Source organism: Lolium rigidum, chromosome 4 (assembly GCF_022539505.1).
Source record: "Lolium rigidum isolate FL_2022 chromosome 4, APGP_CSIRO_Lrig_0.1, whole genome shotgun sequence".
Lineage (NCBI taxonomy): Eukaryota > Viridiplantae > Streptophyta > Magnoliopsida > Poales > Poaceae > Lolium > Lolium rigidum.
The window spans coordinates 166,422,023-166,439,935 of NC_061511.1; the positions used below are offsets into that span (position 1 = coordinate 166,422,023).

General features: G+C 50.0%; 2 protein-coding genes across 2 annotated transcripts; one reads left to right on the forward strand and one right to left on the reverse strand.

The window, feature by feature from the left end:
• Positions 1-7,406: 7,406 nt before the first annotated feature.
• Positions 7,407-9,741, reverse strand: LOC124646399. The gene is made up of 7 exons (XM_047186518.1): positions 9,625-9,741; positions 8,945-9,245; positions 8,743-8,842; positions 8,604-8,663; positions 8,426-8,512; positions 8,006-8,146; positions 7,407-7,923 (listed from the first exon to the last, which is right to left on the reverse strand). Exons 2-7 carry the CDS (start codon positions 9,175-9,177, stop codon positions 7,564-7,566), a joined length of 981 nt encoding a protein of 326 aa, XP_047042474.1. The 5' UTR covers positions 9,178-9,245; positions 9,625-9,741; the 3' UTR covers positions 7,407-7,563.
• Positions 9,742-14,353: 4,612 nt separating this feature from the next.
• Positions 14,354-16,890, forward strand: LOC124649026. Its single transcript, XM_047188707.1, has 3 exons — positions 14,354-14,403; positions 14,758-14,942; positions 16,222-16,890. The coding sequence occupies exons 2-3, from the start codon at positions 14,829-14,831 to the stop codon at positions 16,672-16,674; spliced, it is 567 nt and encodes a 188-aa protein (XP_047044663.1). The 5' UTR covers positions 14,354-14,403; positions 14,758-14,828; the 3' UTR covers positions 16,675-16,890.
• Positions 16,891-17,913: the final 1,023 nt, after the last annotated feature.

The following is a 17,913-nucleotide window of genomic DNA, read 5'->3' on the forward strand; positions in this document are numbered from 1 at the left end:
GAAGCTCCCGTAGACATCATTAGCCATCCCAAGAGCACGATTGCGAGAGTCATGAGAGGTTTCCTCAAGCACCTTGAGAGCTTGCATCTCGTGCACGACTTGTTGAGAGGTGAGAGAGGAATAGCATTCCCTTCCCACAAGAGTCTTGACATCAATGGGTGCAAATGGCATCATGCATTCAATGTACTTCTCCTTGATCCAAGAGTCATTGATGTGGGTGGCACCAATAAGCCGGAAGGCATCGGCAACCGTGAGAGGTCTTCCATACATGACTTCACGATCTTCATCCGGTAGCCTCATGAACCCTTCGGCTTTATTCTTAAGAGCATTATACTTGTTCCTCCTTGTGCTCTCACTTCCAATGCAACTAGCGGCCAAGCCGTCCCAAGCTTCCTTGGCGGTGGTGTAGTTCGGACACGATGCAATTCCGGTGTCCCCACACTAGTTTGAATCATGTGTAGGGCGGTGTTGTTGAGTTGACTATCAATTGCTTCTCTTCTAGTCAACTTGTCGGGGTTGTATGGCTTGAAGCCCTCCAAGATGATTCTCCATAGTTCATTGGAGGCACTACAAACATGAGAGCGGAACTCAAATTGCCAAGTATCGAAATTATCAACGGAAAACTTAGGTGGGTCACCCCGAATGTTCAAATGGGGATGGGGAACCGGTATATCGGGAGATAGGAAAGGTGGAGCTACTCGATTGTAGCTTTCACCTCCACTAGTTCCCCTAGGAGATGTGATAGTGTTTAAGTTATCACCTTCCACGGGTTTGGTAGATGAGGGTAAGTCCGAAGCCTCTCCCTCATCTAACGCACCCGTGTCTTATACCTCTACACTAGGAGCCTTGGGAAGGGCCGGAGCCAAAAGCTCGGCAATCATCTTTTTCATGCTTTCCATTTGGGCTTCCATGGAGGACTTCAATGAATTGAAGTCTTCCACGGAGACCGTCTTGGCGGCCCCTTCCGAGGGCTCCTCGTCGGCATACTCTTAGGCGGTTAAGCCCGAAATAAGAGCCGAGGCTACGATACCAATTGAAAGGATCGTATGCCGCACCTATAGGGGGGGGTGAATAGGTGCTAACCAATTTTTAGTTCTTTTTCAATTTAGGCTTGACACAAAAGGTAAATTCTCTAGATATGCAACTAAGTGAATTTACCTATATGACAAGGATATCAACTAAGCAAGGTATAGCTACGCAATAGGAGATAGAGTGGGATAGAGGTAGCAGAGTGGAGCACGCGATGACACGGAGATGATTCCCGTAGTTCCCTTCCTTTGCAAGAAGGTACGTCTACGTTTGGAGGAGTGTGGTTGCTACGCAAGCCAAACCAACAGCCACGAAGGCTTCACTCAGATCTCCTGTGAGCAACGCCACGAAGGCCTACCCACTTCCACTAAGGGATTTCCTCGAGGCGGAAACCGGGCCTTTACAAAGTTCTTGGGGCACACATCCACAACCAAATTGGAGGCTCCCAAATCTGTAACAATACAACAATCAACAACAACACATCAACAACAAATCAACTAGGGAACCAAATAGGAACACTAGCATGAGATCCCTCAAACAAGAGAGGGGAAATGAAGAACGCTTCGGTGAGGATGTAGATCGGTGTCTTCTCCTTCGAATCTCCAAAGATCAAGAGCTTTGGTTGGGGGAGGAAGGAGATCTTGCAAATCTTGTGTTTCTTGAGGTGGCTCTAATGGAGGTGGCTTGGCAGATTTCTTGTATAATGATTGAGCAAGCAACCAAGGTAGAAGAAGGGGGTATTTATACCTCCCCTCAAAATGAGCCGTTGCAGCTTCCGGGGGGCCGGATAATCCGCCCCCCCCCGGATAATCCGGCCTTCGGGACAAAACTGTGACATTATCCGGCCAAATGTCCGGCCCCATGCCAGACTTGTTTTTCTTCCAGTCCTTAGCCAAAATCGAGGGGCCCGGATATTTCCAAAATATCCGGCCCGGATATTCCGGCCCCGGTACAATACCGGGACAATATCCGGGCAAAAATCCGGCCCCTATCTTGCGCTGCTTTTCCTCGGAGACTTAGCCAAAAACAGGGGGCCGGATATTTCAACAATATCCGGCCCGGATTATCCGGCCTGGCCAACTTTTTCTGTTAACTTTTGACAGACGATCAAATCCAACACACAAGAATAAATATCTATGTAATCCCTGTACCACTTAGACAAACATTAGTGTATCACATATATTGACATCAAACACACAAAACATAATGTGAGAGATGTTCTTTCAAACGTAAATTAGTTTAGCTTCCGGCTACTCAGACAATTTCATCATATGCATGCAGCCGGAAACATGTCCACTAGTCCACCTAGATATACTGATAGTTCACCCAATAGTCCGGACTCAAGCTCAAAAGAACCAAGTTTCCCAGAACCATTAGCGTTCCTACCACCGTATGTTTGACACACGCTTAGCTCAACCTTTCTCCGCATCTTCCAGCAACGCACTAGGCCGGATCCCCACCCTCAAAGAGATCCAAGAAGAAATCGAGGGGCAAGCAAGGATGGCAGCCAAAGTGCAGGAAGCGGAAACGAAGAAGGCTTCAAAGGCCCGGATCCAAGAGGGCGAGAAAGGACAGTGGGGGCCTTGCGAGACCAAGGACTCGGAATTGAGGGACCTCCAGAGTGAGGGCATGATTTCTCCACAATGGAGTTTCATGCGAGATTCCGACATTCCCAAGCCGGACGCGGACGAGCGGGTCCTAACCAAAGCATGGGTTGAGCGCGGTCTATCGCTCCCCTGCTCGGAATTCTTCCTCTCCATCCTTTCCACCTACGGACTTCAACCTCATAACATTTGTCCAAACTCATATCTACTCCTCTCGAACTTCGTGACGCTCTGCGAGGGGCATCTCGGAATTCGTCCGGACGTCCGCCTGTGCCAGTTTTTCTTCTGAGTGAAGAAAGAAACTAAGGACAAGGCCATGGTGAACTGCGGGAGTATGACCTTCATGCTCCGACCTGGCCGGATGTACCCGCCTCACTCCTCACATGAATCCGTCCGGTACTGGAACGCCGGATGGTTCTACGTGAAGAATGTCACGGTTCCGGGCGTCCATGAAGGGTTGCCCAAGTTCGTCAACACGCCTCCAGAAGAGCGCGACAACTGGAGCTTCGTTTCCACCCTCGCCCAGTTCCCGATCCTGGAGAAGGCTGCGCGGAGGATTTCTTGGCTAGTCCACGACGGGCTAACCGGAACCCAGCTCACTCTAAGCTGGTTTTCTCGGCTGATCCAGCCACTGCGGTACAATGCGCGGTTGATCTGCGCGTATACCGGGGCGGATGACCTACTCCGAGTAACCCGCCACGACCTGCCTGCGGATTCTCTCAAGAGGAGAATCAAAACCCTCGTGAAGATTGGCCGGGGCCAACCGGTCCCGGAGTTGATAAAGGATATCAAGACCAACGATCAGTGCCCTCCGGTAAGTGTTTGTACCTTTGCTGTTCTTTACTTCTTATTTCCTCGAAGTGTTCTAACTTATTCTTGATTCCTTCTCCAGCTCGATACTTTGGCGGAGGAAGACTTCCGCACCATACTTCGAGTCCCCGTCAACGGCGAAGCGGCGGAGGAGGATCCAGAGGAAGACGATGAGGAAGAAGAGCAAGCGCCCAAAAAGGCCGCTCCTCGACCCACCAAGCGTCCCCGTGCCAAGCTTTCCGGCACCGAAGCCGGAACTAGCGGCGAGGCCTCCGCCAAGAAGGCCAAGACCAAGCCCCCCTCCACTTGACTCCTGGAAGGCGGAGCGCGAGCGCCTCAAACTGCTCTCAATAGCAGGGAAAAGGTCGCGTCCGATCATTCCCGGCGATGCGTAAGTTTTCGAGCTTGATGCTTCTTTTCGTTTTAACTTGTATAATCTGTTACTTATTTCCTTTAGTTGCTTATAGGAACCCGACTACCACCACCACGCGGACCAACGTCCAGAAATCCATCACTAAGTATATGCAGAAATCTCCTGTTGTTGGCCCTCCGACGCCAGCTTCGCCAAGCACCTCACACACTGTTCCCCAACCGTCTCCGCCTCGAGCTGAGCCTTATCCCCCTCCTGCTACCGAAACTCAAGTGGAGATAATCCCAGTGAGTAGCGAGAAAGTGGGCGGAGAGATCTCCGGAACGAAACGTCTTGCTGCTGAAGAGGCTCAAGTGCAGGGTTGATACGTCTCAAACGTATCTATAATTTCTTATGTTCCATGCTACTTTTATGATGATACTCACATGTTTTATACACACTTTATGTCATTATTATGCATTTTCCGGGACTAACCTATTGACGAGATGCCGAAGAGCCGATTCTTGTTTTACTGCTTGTTTTTGGTTTCAGAAATCCTACAAAGGAAATATTCTCGGAATTGGACGAAATCAACGCCTGGGGTCTTATTTTTCCACGAAGATTCCGAGAAGACCAAAAGGGAAACGAAGTGGGGCGGCGACGGGCGCCGACACCACAGGGCCGCGCGGCCAAGGGTGGGCCCGCGCCGCCCTATGGTGTGGGGCCCCCGTCAGCCGTCCGACTCCGCCCTTCCGCCTACTTAAAGTCTTCGTCGCGAAAACCCCAGTACCGAGAGCCACGATACGAAAAACCTTCCAGAGACGCCGCCGCCGCCAATCCCATCTCGGGGGATTCAGTAGATCGTCTCCGGCACCCTGCCGGAGAGGGGAATCATCTCCCGGAGGACTCTTCATCACCATGATCGCCTCCGGATCGATGTGTGAGTAGTTCACCCCTGGACTATGGGTCCATAGCGGTAGCTAGATGGTTGTCTTCTCCTCATTGTGCTATCATGTTAGATCTTGTGAGCTTCCTATCATGATCAAGATCATCTATTTGTAATGCTACATGTTGTGTTTGTTGGGATCCGATGAATATGGAATACTATGTCAAGTTGATTATCAATCTATCATATATGTGTTGTTTATGTTCTTGCATGCTCTCCGTTGCTAGTAGAGGCTCTGGCCAAGTTGATACTTGTAACTCCAAGAGGGAGTATTTATGCTCGATAGTGGGTTCATGCCTCCATTGAATCTCGGGACAAGTGATGAGAAAGTTCTAAGGTTGTGGATGTCTTGTTGCCACTAGGGATAAAACATCGATGCTTTGTCTAAAGATATTTGTGTTGATTACATTACGTACCATACTTAATGCAATTGTTTGTTGTTTGCAACTTAATACTGGAAGGGGTTCGGATGATAACCTGAAGGTGAACTTTTTAGGCATAGATGCATGCTGGATAACGGTCTATGTACTTTGTCGTAATGCCCTGATTAAATCTCATAGTAGTCATCGTGATATATGTATGTGCATTGTTATGCCTTCTTTATTTGTCAATTGCGACAACTAACTTGGGTGTTTTCGTTTGCCGTTCCTTCCCAACGTTCGAAAATCTTGCAAGCACCCCCTCTAAATGCGCTTGGGCAATTTCATCGTGTTCCATTCTATTAAAACATGAAGTTGACCTCGAACACATGTCTACTTTCCAGATCAACCTCTTGTAGGATCAATTCAAAGATGACTAATCAATGGTTGATAAAAGTGTTTTGACAAAAGTGTATAAGTTTACATCGTCACGACAGGGCTATCACGATCGGCGTCCAAGTGTGAAGTTGAAGAATGGATTTTGGCAATTTGATGACACGTGACTAAAATGTTGTGTTAGGAAACACATGAATAAATGTTTTCATACTTGGACGACACGGTATCCTTCTTTTAATATGTATGTTTTTTTTTGCATTGTGAAAACTGGAAAAGAATGGGCCTTCAAGTGGCCTGTCTGGTGCATGGACCGGGTCTTCCAAAGGAGGTGGGCGTTGAGCGGGAGTGGGCTTTTCTAATAAAGTGCGAATCGACGGCACACAAAAATGTGCGAAAGGGCGGCGTGCCTTTGCCATCTTGCGAGTGACGTCTCCGTTTTAAACGAATCGTCCCTGGCCCCCCTCGGTCACAACCCATACGGCCATACTCTTGGCATGGCACGGGTGCGGAGGAGACGAACTGCATCTGCTTTTCACCCTTGTATTAGAGCATCCCAGCCGTTGGGCTCCCCAGGCCGAAATCCGGCGATATTTAGCGCCGGATGGATGTATTTTGTGGTCTGGGGAGGCCCATTTTCCCAGCCGCGAGCCCATGGTCGCCTTCTGACGCGCATCCACCGCGTGCATAGCGACGGTGCGATCACGGGAAGGGCAATCGTCGGAGTGCCCTCGACACATTGAGCCGTCGCGAAGTGGTGCCGGGAGAGCTGAAACGACTCGTCGGGGAACGGTCGAAGTGGCCTCGATGCGAGAACCGCCGTAATGGAGCACGAACTCCGCGGAAGAGCAACCGCCGCTCTCTTCGTCGAGAGACCTACATATACGGTTTCCGACGGCCGACACCATTCATCCGTTCTCTCCTCGCCATCCTCCGGTCAACTATGAGCGATCTCTCTTGGCCATCGGACACCGAGCAACGAGGGAAGCCGCCCGGATGGCGCCATTGGTGGGATAAAGCTGCATCGTCCAGCAGCGACGATTCCCCCCCGCCGGCCAGCGAAGACGAATGGGATGACGACGAGGAGGAGGATGCATGGGATGGCGACGAGGAGGACGAAAAGGCCAAGGAGCAGGCCGAGGAAGAGGCCGATGAAGAGGAGGAGCAGCAGGAGGAGGACGACGAAGAGGCTGAGGACACTGACGAGGAGGAGGACTCAACTTCCTCCGACGAGGAGGTGACGAGCCAGAAGCGTCGCCGCCACGACGATGAGGCGGGGCCACGTAGGAAGATGAAGTAGTTTAAGTTTGTTTTAAAGTTTTTATATGTAATTTTTATGTTTATTCGAATTATATTCGAAATATATATAATCTATCTATGTTGCACCACTTGAGAGTTCAAAGCTTTCGTTCGACGAGGGTATTGTCGTAGATCGGGAAGACGAGGGTATTGCCGTACAAACCCAGGCCATTGTCGCCCACAAGTTGGGGCCACGCGCGCTTTTGTTTCGTCCGGAGTCCCCGAAAGCTCCCCGGGGGGCCGGGGATGGCGTGGGATCGCCGGATGAATTTAGACTCAAATCCGGACGAAAACGAGGAACCGGGGGCGCGACTCGGTCGAATTACGCCGTTCGGATGGAAAAAAGGATCGCCGGGAGCCTCGTCGGGGGACGAGTGGAGATGCTCTTACCCAGGGTCGCTATCGTCTCGTTCACAGAATCGATTGATTGGCGCTCTGAACAAAAAAAAAAGGGATCAGAACACATGGTTCTCACGCAAGCAGTTCAAATTCTACAAGCTTACGAGGAAATTTTAGCGTTCCAAAGGGGCTTTGAACTTTGATCGCTCCTACGGTGCAAGGTTCCACATCATGGAGTCAGGAAGGAGAACAGCTGAGCTAAATCAGCCACTTATCGATGTTCTCTTCGAAACCGCTGCGCGAAACTCGGTATCCGGAATGCAGTCCCAGCAAATCTCATCCGAGCTTGATTGCTAGTTTCAGATCATCGTCTCTCTCAATCACAAAACCATATATACTAGACAGTCGACCGAAGCTACGACGGCGAGAACAAATCTAGGCAAATATCCCCGCGGCGGCTTGCTTGTCGACCATGCCCCTGGCGAAGGCGTAGCGGAACCTGGCGTTGTACGGGAGCCACTCGAAGGCCTGCGACGCCCTGCGCCGGCCGCCGCCGCCGCCGCCGCCGGCGGCGCACCGCTGGATGGCGTCCTGCGCGGCCCGCCCGTCCACGTTGTCGCGCGCCCACGCGAGGACGCCGTCGCCGACGGGGAGGCCGGCCTCCTTGGCGTACCGCTCCACGAGGCGCGGCAGGAACACCTTCCTGGACTTCCGCACCACCACGCCGGCCTGCAGGAACTCCCGCTTCGCTCGCTCCAGCTCGTCCGCCACGTTCTTCGCCGTGTACACCTTCAGCTGCAACGTTGATGGGTCGGTAGTCAGATGAGTGAAGGACTGGCGATCAGCAATGGAGCATGGTGGTGGCAAGTGTGCAAACCATGGGGTCGGAGGAGGCGCCCGTGCACAGGGCGAACAGGACCAGAGGCTGGCAGTCCGGCAGCCCGAACTTCAGCTGGACCAGCTGCTTCTCGTCGGCACATCTTTTCCGCATCGCCGTCGACAGAATGGACTCGAACCACTGCAGGTAAAATAGGATAAGTTCAAACCACACTTCCTCAAAATTCAGTGTGCTAATTTGGTTTGTTTCAGTGAACTGATAAACACTTGAACAAACTGAATTTATGGCCTTGATTCAGAAAGTATAGAGTTCTTCATCAGGCATAAACAGTTTATTTCCTAAAAATGATTTCTAAATGTTGAATTAGATAAAATGAATCTTTATCTGAAGCCGTCGATTTTACATGTGTTGTCTAAATATAAATTCAGACATCGACATGATATTAGAGTTCAAACGTACACGACCAATTCTCGGGGATCTACAGCACAACAAGGAGTGTTCGATGGAATTTGCGGTCACAGAATGTCCACCAACATTGTAGGCTGCCTGCAATATGGCGAGCTACTTGTTAGTGACAGAATTATGTGCTCCAATATTCCAGGGACAGCTGTAACTAAAGCATAAGCATCCTTTTCACCTTGTGAAATATAGCCATTCTTTTCAGAGAACTGTTTGGTATTCCGTATGCTAGATATGCCTGAAAATGACACCAGCATAATCATAAACATGATAAAATTAAATAAAACGAAAACCGATATAGAGTTTCTGGCACTTACATGCATGACAAGAGAATTGTACACATTGATCCAGAAGGCCAGTTTGATACTTGTTCCCGACATACTTAGATCAACCCTTTCAAGCTGCTCCACAAGCAACCTAAGCTCAAACAACACCATGAAATTTGTTATGCAACTATTCACAAGCATGAATTACATTACAATTATAACGTGCAATAATCATCACTTTTCCCCAACAAACCTGTAGTGGGTAATTGCAACGGAGACATCTGGCATCTGATTCTTTTCGACTGATATTGAACATACTTCGACAATGCTTTTGTTATTTGATGCATTAGTTTCCTCTCCGTTACCCCTCCTGGGAAGAATGACACTTGTTGATGATCTTGAAAGGAAGGGCGAACGTGCCCTTTCAGCCTTTTCTTGTGACTCGGCGCGCAGAAGACAGTATATGGAGGCCATGCATCTAACCATTTCTTCAGAAATCTTGCTTGGACATTGGTAGAGATGATCTTTCAGAGTACGTGCCAGAGAACTACTTCCTGAATAAGGTAGCTATTTGTAAAGAAGAAAAGGAAAAACAAAAGGAGAAGCAACAGTTAAAATAAGTCCAACATGTGCATTTTCTGCTTTAAAGTTCAATACTGCTAATAGCATGTCCTGATTTAAAATTAGTATGTTTAGAAGTACAAAACTGAGACAAAAATGCATATGCTCCTGAAAGTAACACAAATACACAATGCAGGAAATGTGCATCCTATTCCTAACATAATAAGGGGCAAACAAATGGCTGTCTAAAAAAATCTGCAGGTAGAATGCACTCTAATCTTCTACAATGATACAAATTACATACACCTAAAATGATTCAGGTAAATTACATTAAATGCTTTTTAGAGATCTTTGTGTTTTTGTATGTTTTACCTTCCTTGGGTCTGATGCAAGGGATGCAGGACGAATGTCCAAAGTCCCGCTCGAGAATGACTCATGCCTGATCTTAGTCTTGAGCATGTTCTTCGTTCTCCCAGACTCTGATACCGTTGTCATAATATGAAAAGGTTGGAGGGGCAGCTTCTTAGATGAGCAAAATGCACTTGATATTATGCTCGACTGCCGCCGCCTCGTCCTTGAACTAACGCTCTTCGCGTGAGCCGGGGAAGAAATGCCAGAACTCTGCCCCGACGATGGTCCAGACACACACTGATCAAATATACTTCTGTAGAGGGTAAGAACATGCTGCTCGCGGTTCGCAATTTCCTCTTCGAGCAATTCGATCTCTGCTATCAGCTCCTTTGTCTGCAGGGGTAGGAGCAAGAATCACACTCTTCAGCATGCAATTGAAATTGTACTTGGAAGTTGGAACAGTAAAATGGACAAGGTGACACTTTCCCTTGCGCTACTGCTATCTTAATCGGACAACTGCACTAGTTTTGTTCAGTAACACTTTCCTTGTGTCATCTTGATCTTGCAACTGGCCAGATGCACTACTTTTTTCATCACTAGAATAGTAAAAAGAGAGAAAATTGCACTAGCCCTTAAGTGAATTTTATGTCTGATGGAAGGGAGTTTAAATGAAGAATTGAAGGTTTATGTTGTTGCTATGCAGTGGGAGATCAACAATACCTGAGCTGGGAAGTGCCTATGGCCAGGGGACAGAGTGCTGGACGCACGACCGATCGCCCGGTCGAGCATGATCCGGATGGACCTCTCCTGATGCAAATGCAGCTGCAGCTGCGAAACCTGCAACAATCCAGCAATAATTCAGGACACCATTTACTCAGACGTAGAGAAAGAAGGACTCAGTCAGTGGGCAATGCTGTTTTCTCATCCTCACGTCGTTCTCGAGCGACACGCGGTGGTTCGGCGACGAAGCGCTCGGCCGGTGATCCCTCCGCATCGCCGGGTGAACCGGAGAATCTTCCGTCGCGCGAGAGGATTTCCTTGGGTCCGGCGGGTACTGCTGCCATGGAAAATTTTCAGAGAATCCGATCAGCAAACCGCAAAAGAGTTGAATTGATCAGTAATGTCTGGCCACGAAGCCAGCAGTGTAGCACCTGTGGTGGTCGGTGGAAGCGTTGCTCCACGACGCCATGCGCCGCGGCGCCGCCATGGTCGCACGCCTCCAAGTTCCTACCAGAGGAAGCACTGCACGCAAACATGTAAAACGAAGCAGGGTTAATAAGAGCAAGACTCAGACGGAGAGAAAAGAGGCAACATGCGGAAGAGACCTCTTGGATCGCCGGTGATGCGGCAGGTTAGTGGCGGCGGTCTTGGGCGCCGGCGCCGGCGCCGCCTCAGGAGCCTCGCCGTCCTTGGCGCCGCCGCCTTTGCACGAATCTTGCCCTCCGGTCACCGCCCCTCCGGCCTGTTCCATCTTCCCTTCGACTGCTGCCATGCCGCCTATCTAGCTACATGCAACAGTCGAGAACGCGGCGACATGAGCATTATATGAGCAGAGCAGGGCAGAGCGGGTGAGCAGGGTTCCGGATTGATTTTCGTGGCGTGGGGGGCAAAGAGCATCCGAGCACAGCGCGCCCACTCCCTGCTGCGACTGCGAGGCCGACGGCCGGTTTAATACGACGGTAGTAAAACGCTGGTGCGGCGGCAGCGACGTTGGTGCGGTGCACAGTTGCAGAGGAAGAGGGGGACGTCGGATCGGAGCGGGAGAGCGACAGGGAGAGTGGAGACTGGAGACGGGATGGCGAGGGGAAGAGAAGAGGGGGAGTTAATGCGCGCGCGGAAGCGAAGGAGTTGGTGAGGCGCGTTAATGCACTGACGCACTCCAGCGGAGTAAATGGCTCGAGCAAGAGCTCGCCATGCCACGCCAATCGGCCAACGACGCCCATTGTCTCTTTCTCTCAAAGTCTCAAGTTTACCTTTCCTTTTCCTGTAATGCTGTGTTTGGTTGCAATGAATTGGGCTCTGAATTGGGAAATCTAGAATTGATGGCCCAATTCTGATGTTTGGATGTGCTAGGTATTGATGTGTGGAATTGTTGCCCAATTCTAAGAAGAGGCCCGCGCGGGACAACTTAACCCATAGCCCAATTCGGAGGTCTGGACCTCCGTATTCGCTCGGAATCGAGCGACTGCTCGCTCTTCTCTTCCGAACCGAGCGTGGCTCGCGAAACTCTACATCGCCGCCCACCTCCGCCCTCCTCGCTCCCTCGGCCGCCCTCCTCCTCCCTCCCGCCCACTCCGGCCGGCGGACGAGCGGCGGACGGCCTCCTCCCTCCCTCCCACTCCGGCCGCCCTCCTCCTCCCTCCCGCCCCACTCCGGCCGGCGGACGAGCGGCGGACGGCCTCCTCCCCTCCTTCCCCACTCCGGCCGCCCTCCTCCTCCCCTCCCGCCCCACTCCGGCCGGCGGACGAGCGGCGGACGGCCTCCTCCCCTCCCGCCCCACTCCGGCCGCCCTCCTCCTCCCCTCCCGCCCCACTCCGGCCGGCGGACGAGCGGCGGACGGCCTCCTCCCCTCCCGCCCCACTCCGGCCGCCCTCCTCCTCCCCTCCCGCCCCACTCCGGCCGGCGGACGAGCGGCGGACGGCCGGCGAGCAGGGGACGGCCGGGACGAGCTCCTCGGTGACAGCCTCTAATTTATGTGTACTGACCACCAAAGTTTTTTTCGATTTTTGCAGATCTGAGGTGAACAAGTGCTGAGATCAATTTGTATTGCGACCAAGGTTCGATTCTTGCGAACAAGTGCATATTTGATGCAAAATAGGAGATATGAATTTGGGCTATGCATACTTGCTTTTCATAATGTTAATGGCTTCCATGTTAATATGAATTTGTGCTATTTATAAGCATAATTGTGCACTTTGTGCTATTTGTGCTATTTTCATTCATATTACAGAGGTTATATTGTTTAAAGTCAAAAATGCTCTCATTTCTACACATGTGACATCCAAACAGGATTTGGTATTCCATTGAAACTTGAATTCTGTAGCTGAATACCACGCGCATCCAAACACTCTTTGTGGTATTCCATTGAATTGGTTGATTTGGTTTTGCATTGCCAATTCAATTCAGAGCCCAATTCATTGCAACCAAACACAGCATAATAAGAATTCCCCCTGCAGCTCTGCATAACGACGTTTCCTGACTGAGTGCGTGAAAAAAAACAATGTTTTGTTCTGACTGAGTGCCATTGCTCCTAAGCTGTACTGTATAGGAGAAATTGCTTCACTGACTGATGTAGCCATCGTTTGTAGCATCTCTCTGCACACGACGTTTCTCTACATGAAACAAAACAGTCGAGAGTTGCAATAGTCGTAGCCACTGGCTCCATAAAAACAACAAACAATACTCTCTGACTAAGTGCCATAGCTCCTAAGTCAGAAATTCCACCACCACCGCTACTGCTACGATGAAGCACGGTGCAGTACAGGAGAAGCTGCGAGATGCGTGACCTTCAGTTAGCCTACGCTACAAGATATGTGATTCCAGGCTACAGTAGCCGAGTAGCGGCAGTATGAGCTCTCTTCCACACAGACACGGCATTGACCTGAGCTACCCACCGGCTCATGCACGCAGCATGTCACGAGGTCGGCAGGCGCCGGCATGAATGCGGGCGTTAACGCCTCTGTACTAGCAGCAGCGGTAAACAAACTTTGCGCGACTGTCTCTCCTCCTAGCTCGTCAGACAAGCGAACCTGCCGAACCGGGTTACGACACCCCGGGCTTGATAATCACATCTGCGTCATGGTACTGCCGCCAGGACCTCACCAGCCGAGCGAGACCAACTGCTTGTAGTACGAAGGAATGGAGAGCTAGGTAGTGGAAGGAGGGCCGGCCGGCCGGCCATGTGAGCGGCCAAGGGGAAGGAGTAATGGTCTATCGCCAGGCAGCGTCGTCAGGGTTGGGGCTACACAGGGCACGCACGTACGTGCGATCGAGTGACACAGTGAATTGAAGTGAAGTGGGCGAGGGCGACGAACGCATTGATTGATTTCTAGTACTAATTGGGGTCGGATTGGATTACATGGCGAGCAGGGCGTTCATTGATCATTGGGGGTTTATTCGGAAAAAAAGTTGATCATTCGGGTTCAGCTAGCGATCGATGATATACAGTATGATGCACGTACGGGGCTCTGTGTCTTGGGATCTGATCAGAGGAATTGCAGCACTGCCCTCGTACGAGACGCGGCAGTGGACGTGCGGTGCGAGAGAAAAATGGAGAATTTTCATTCAAGGATGGAAATGGAGAATCGATCCCAGTAAGAACCGTGATCTCCTAGCGCACGCGGATACTTACGCGGAAGTGCTGGTGCCTCGCGGATGAATCCTCGGCCGATCTCCCCCGCGCGCGCGTGAGGCCGGCGGCGCACGGCGCGTCGGCGCGGGAGATGGAGGGGAGACGCCGGCCGGCGGCGCCCGATGCACGGGGTGGTCTGCCTGGGTGCGTGACAGGTTTTGAACGCACTCAATCGGCCCATCAGACGGCAGCATTGCTTTCCGTAGCTGTGACGGATCATGGGCCCGTCGAGGCCCAACCGTAAGCGGATCCAGGCCCATACAGCCTGCTAACAAAACACACGAACGAGCACGCACAACAGATGCAGCAGCGCCTCCTCCTCTCTCTCTCTCTCCCTGAACTCCCCTGCCGGCTGCCGCACTGCCCCGCTCCACCCCGTGCCCGACGACGGACGGCCGCGCCGCGCCGCGCAGCTTCTCCTCCGCGCCGCCACCAGCGACGGCCCACAGGTACTCCCGCCTCTCGCCCCTCCGGCCCTCCTCCTCTTCCCCTCGCGTCGCGGGCTCTGTAGAATAACCCTAGTTTATGCACTAGGAGATTCAACGCAGTAGTAATACTCGCCCAAGTAATGGCTGCAGGCCATCTTACAGATAGCAATGCTTTATGTTTGTAAATCATTGTGGTTCAGGGCACTAGTATCCCCAGTTTTGTTCCACCCCTGGTTGTCTAATGAGTAGTTAGTTAGTTCTGGAAATGTAAATGTGTGCCTTGTTATGTTGGACTGCCATAGCGAAGGGACCTTGGCAATTAAATTTCTGAGGCAACTTAGCTGGATCTCTGAAAGAACTTGCTTTCTTGCGCAGTGACCTAGAAGTTAGGCTACACGTAATCCGTGCTCAGCTTTTTATGAGCACTGAGGGTGTTTGAGATAAAGATGCTGAAGAACGTCTTGAGCCAATCGTGGAGGAGGGGGGCACATGCCCTACAGGAAGGGCATCATCCAGCTGAGGCACTATATGCTTGTTCAAGTCGATTTCACAGCGGGCAGGTAATGAACCACATTTTGACTCTCTGTCTGTTATCTGCTGATAGTCACATTTGACCCTTGAAACATCTATGTTGTCACAGTGATTTAACTTGGGGCATGCTGATGAGAATTAGTTGGTTTTATCTTTAATTTGGGCTGTAGGAGCACAGAAATGCTTGTCATACCAAATTTAGCGTGTAATAATACTGGCAAATTGGCAATGCGGCGCTGAATTCTAGGATGCAATGTTTGAAGTGACTGCATATCTACATATTAAAATATGTGATACTGTCTGAAGGCTGCGAGTTGTCAGCGGCTACTGCATCAGCCAAACAATCTTGTATATAGCCAGCGCATTATAAGTTAAGTAATAAGCTGAACTAGTCATCTACTTGAGATACATCCCATGCAAGATTCGTTCATATAAAGATCCTGAATTTCCCAAAGCTTAAAGTCCGGCTAGTCTACTTTAATATCTCCAGTCATTCTCACCACAATATGCAGCTCGTCTGATATATAGTCAGGCTAAATAATTGTTTTAAGTTTAACAATCCATTTCAACTGAACCTGATTTTTTTTTTCGAGGTTGACGGGGGGGGGGGTAACCCCACCGTTCAACTGAACCTGATTCAGTTCTCAGATTACCTTTTTCTATGGACAGCTCCCACTTCTCAGATTACAGTGGCAGCCATCCCTTTCAGCAGTTATTTACACTGAATGCAGTGGACAATTTAGTCAGTTTGTTATACATTTCATTTCAGATCCACCTGGTAGTGCTTGAAGAAGTTCATTCACATAACTTGCTGTAATCATGTGGGAACATAGTACTGTTTATAAAGTTTGTTGCTGCCTCAAGGGTTCAAGGCTTGAAATTGTTTCTGCCTTCTTTGGTTGAACTTATCCAATTAAATACAGACATGTATAGGTCTTGCACATTCACAAACCTGTAATTAGTTGAACAATTCAGTTGCTCATCTTATTTTAGACCGAGCTTTTAGCTCTTAAACAATTCATTTACCTGAAACCTCACCTACAATGCATTACAATCTGATCCTGCATCTCTGGCTACTCAAGTTAAACACAATCATATGTAAGTCATGGTTACACATACATGTTTCATTCCAGAATCCAGACATCCAGTTCAGTTCTGACATTACAATGGCATCCACATTCTCCTTCAGCAATTAGTTGCGCTGAATGCAATGGACAATTCAGTTAGTTAATCTATGTATTGTTCAGTAGTTCCAGTCACTGAAAGAGAAGTTTCTGAATTGTGATGTTTGCCTCTTAATCCATTCAGGTCTTAAGCTCCTCGAGGAGCTTCTTCGGCGTGGAGGACTTCATGGACGAGGACAATAGCAGGCCCTACACGTACAAGAAGGAGAAGCGGTCCAAGAACCTGCACAAGCACATCTCCTTCAAGCAGCGGACGATCGCGCACATGGAGCCCTTCACCCTGGACGTGTTCATCTCGAAGCGCTTCGTGTCTGCTTCCTTGACCCACCGGTCGACGTGCCGGCAGGTCGCGGTGGCGGGCACCAACTCCAAGGACGTGAAGGCGGCGCTGACGTCGCGGTCCGACGTGCCAGCCTGCCTCTCGGTGGGGCGGTTCCTGGCGGAGCGTGCCAAGGAGGCGGACGTGTACGCGTGCACCTACACGCCCAGGGAGCGGGACCGGTTCGAGGGCAAGATCAGGGCCGTGGTGCAGTCCCTCATCGACAATGGCATCCACGTCAAGCTCTATCTTGACTGATGTCTGCTACGTGTTTATTACACTTGTGCTGTTTGCAGCTGCTGCGATAGTGTTGGCCTTGTTTGAGTTGAGTGCTGTGCAGCCAACTTTTCTTAGTGTCCCAAGTCTGTTGTTACAAGGAATGTTGCCACTTTTCATGATTTCTCAGGATCTCCTCTCCATGTGAAAATGTCAACTCTATTGATATTTATCCTCTCAAAGTTGGAGTCTGCCTTTTCTACTCTCTTTTTTCTGGGTAGATGGCATGCTTTTTCGCAGCTGAAAAGGCTTGGTCACTGGCTGACTGCCTGTGGGCTGTGGCGTGTGGCAAAGTGCTGCCTCGGTTTGGTTTCGGTTGGTGCAGCGCCTGCGACGGATTCCCAGCGTGCGCAATGACTAAACGCGAGGATCGGTGCTGGTCACGCCTGTCCACTTTTCATCACCTCCTATCGGCACGCACGCCTCCGAGGTCGCAGGCTCGCGGCGCTGATGCTTTTCCTTCAAATGCAAAAGAACAGCCGATAAAAGAGCGGCAAGCGATCGAGCGCCGCGTGCTGTCCCCAACACAGGCGATTTACCATGTCCACGCATTATTTTTGCCATTTTTTAATGCTTCAGTCTACATCATTGGTTTGATCGGCTGTGTTCATTTTAGTTATTAAGGGTGTTAATTTTTCAAAAGTGTATCTTCATGACGCTATCTAAGGCTGACTATAGTGCTAGTATCTTAGATAGTATCATGCATCTTAGGTCCACAAAAATACTGATGTGGCGTCTAATTAATAAGGAGAGATAAGATTAGAGTAATAGGTGGATACTATATCATAGCGCACGTTACGAGAAAAGCTAATGCTAAATAGATCTTGTACACACATTTTGTATTGGGATTCTACAAAACAATAAATTTAGAAGATTATGATACTACACTATTCTATAATACCACCCACTATAGTAATAGTATCATAGACAAGTATCATATGATACTATGCACTATGACTAGCCTAATGTGCAGCGAGATATCGAGCAGTGAGTGCATGTCCTCCTTTCCTCCTTCTATGCGGACCTATGGGCTGCCCTAGCCCAAAAAAATTCTAGGTACTTTACTTTCGATGCTGAAGTACATTAGAAGCTATTCCCTCAGTGCGTTATTTTTGTTTTTTTAATGCTCTGTATGTAGACATCGTTGGTTTGAACCGATGTATGCATCTTAGAGCAAGTAGGCTTAGTCAACAGGATATAAGGATTTAAATATAATACTAT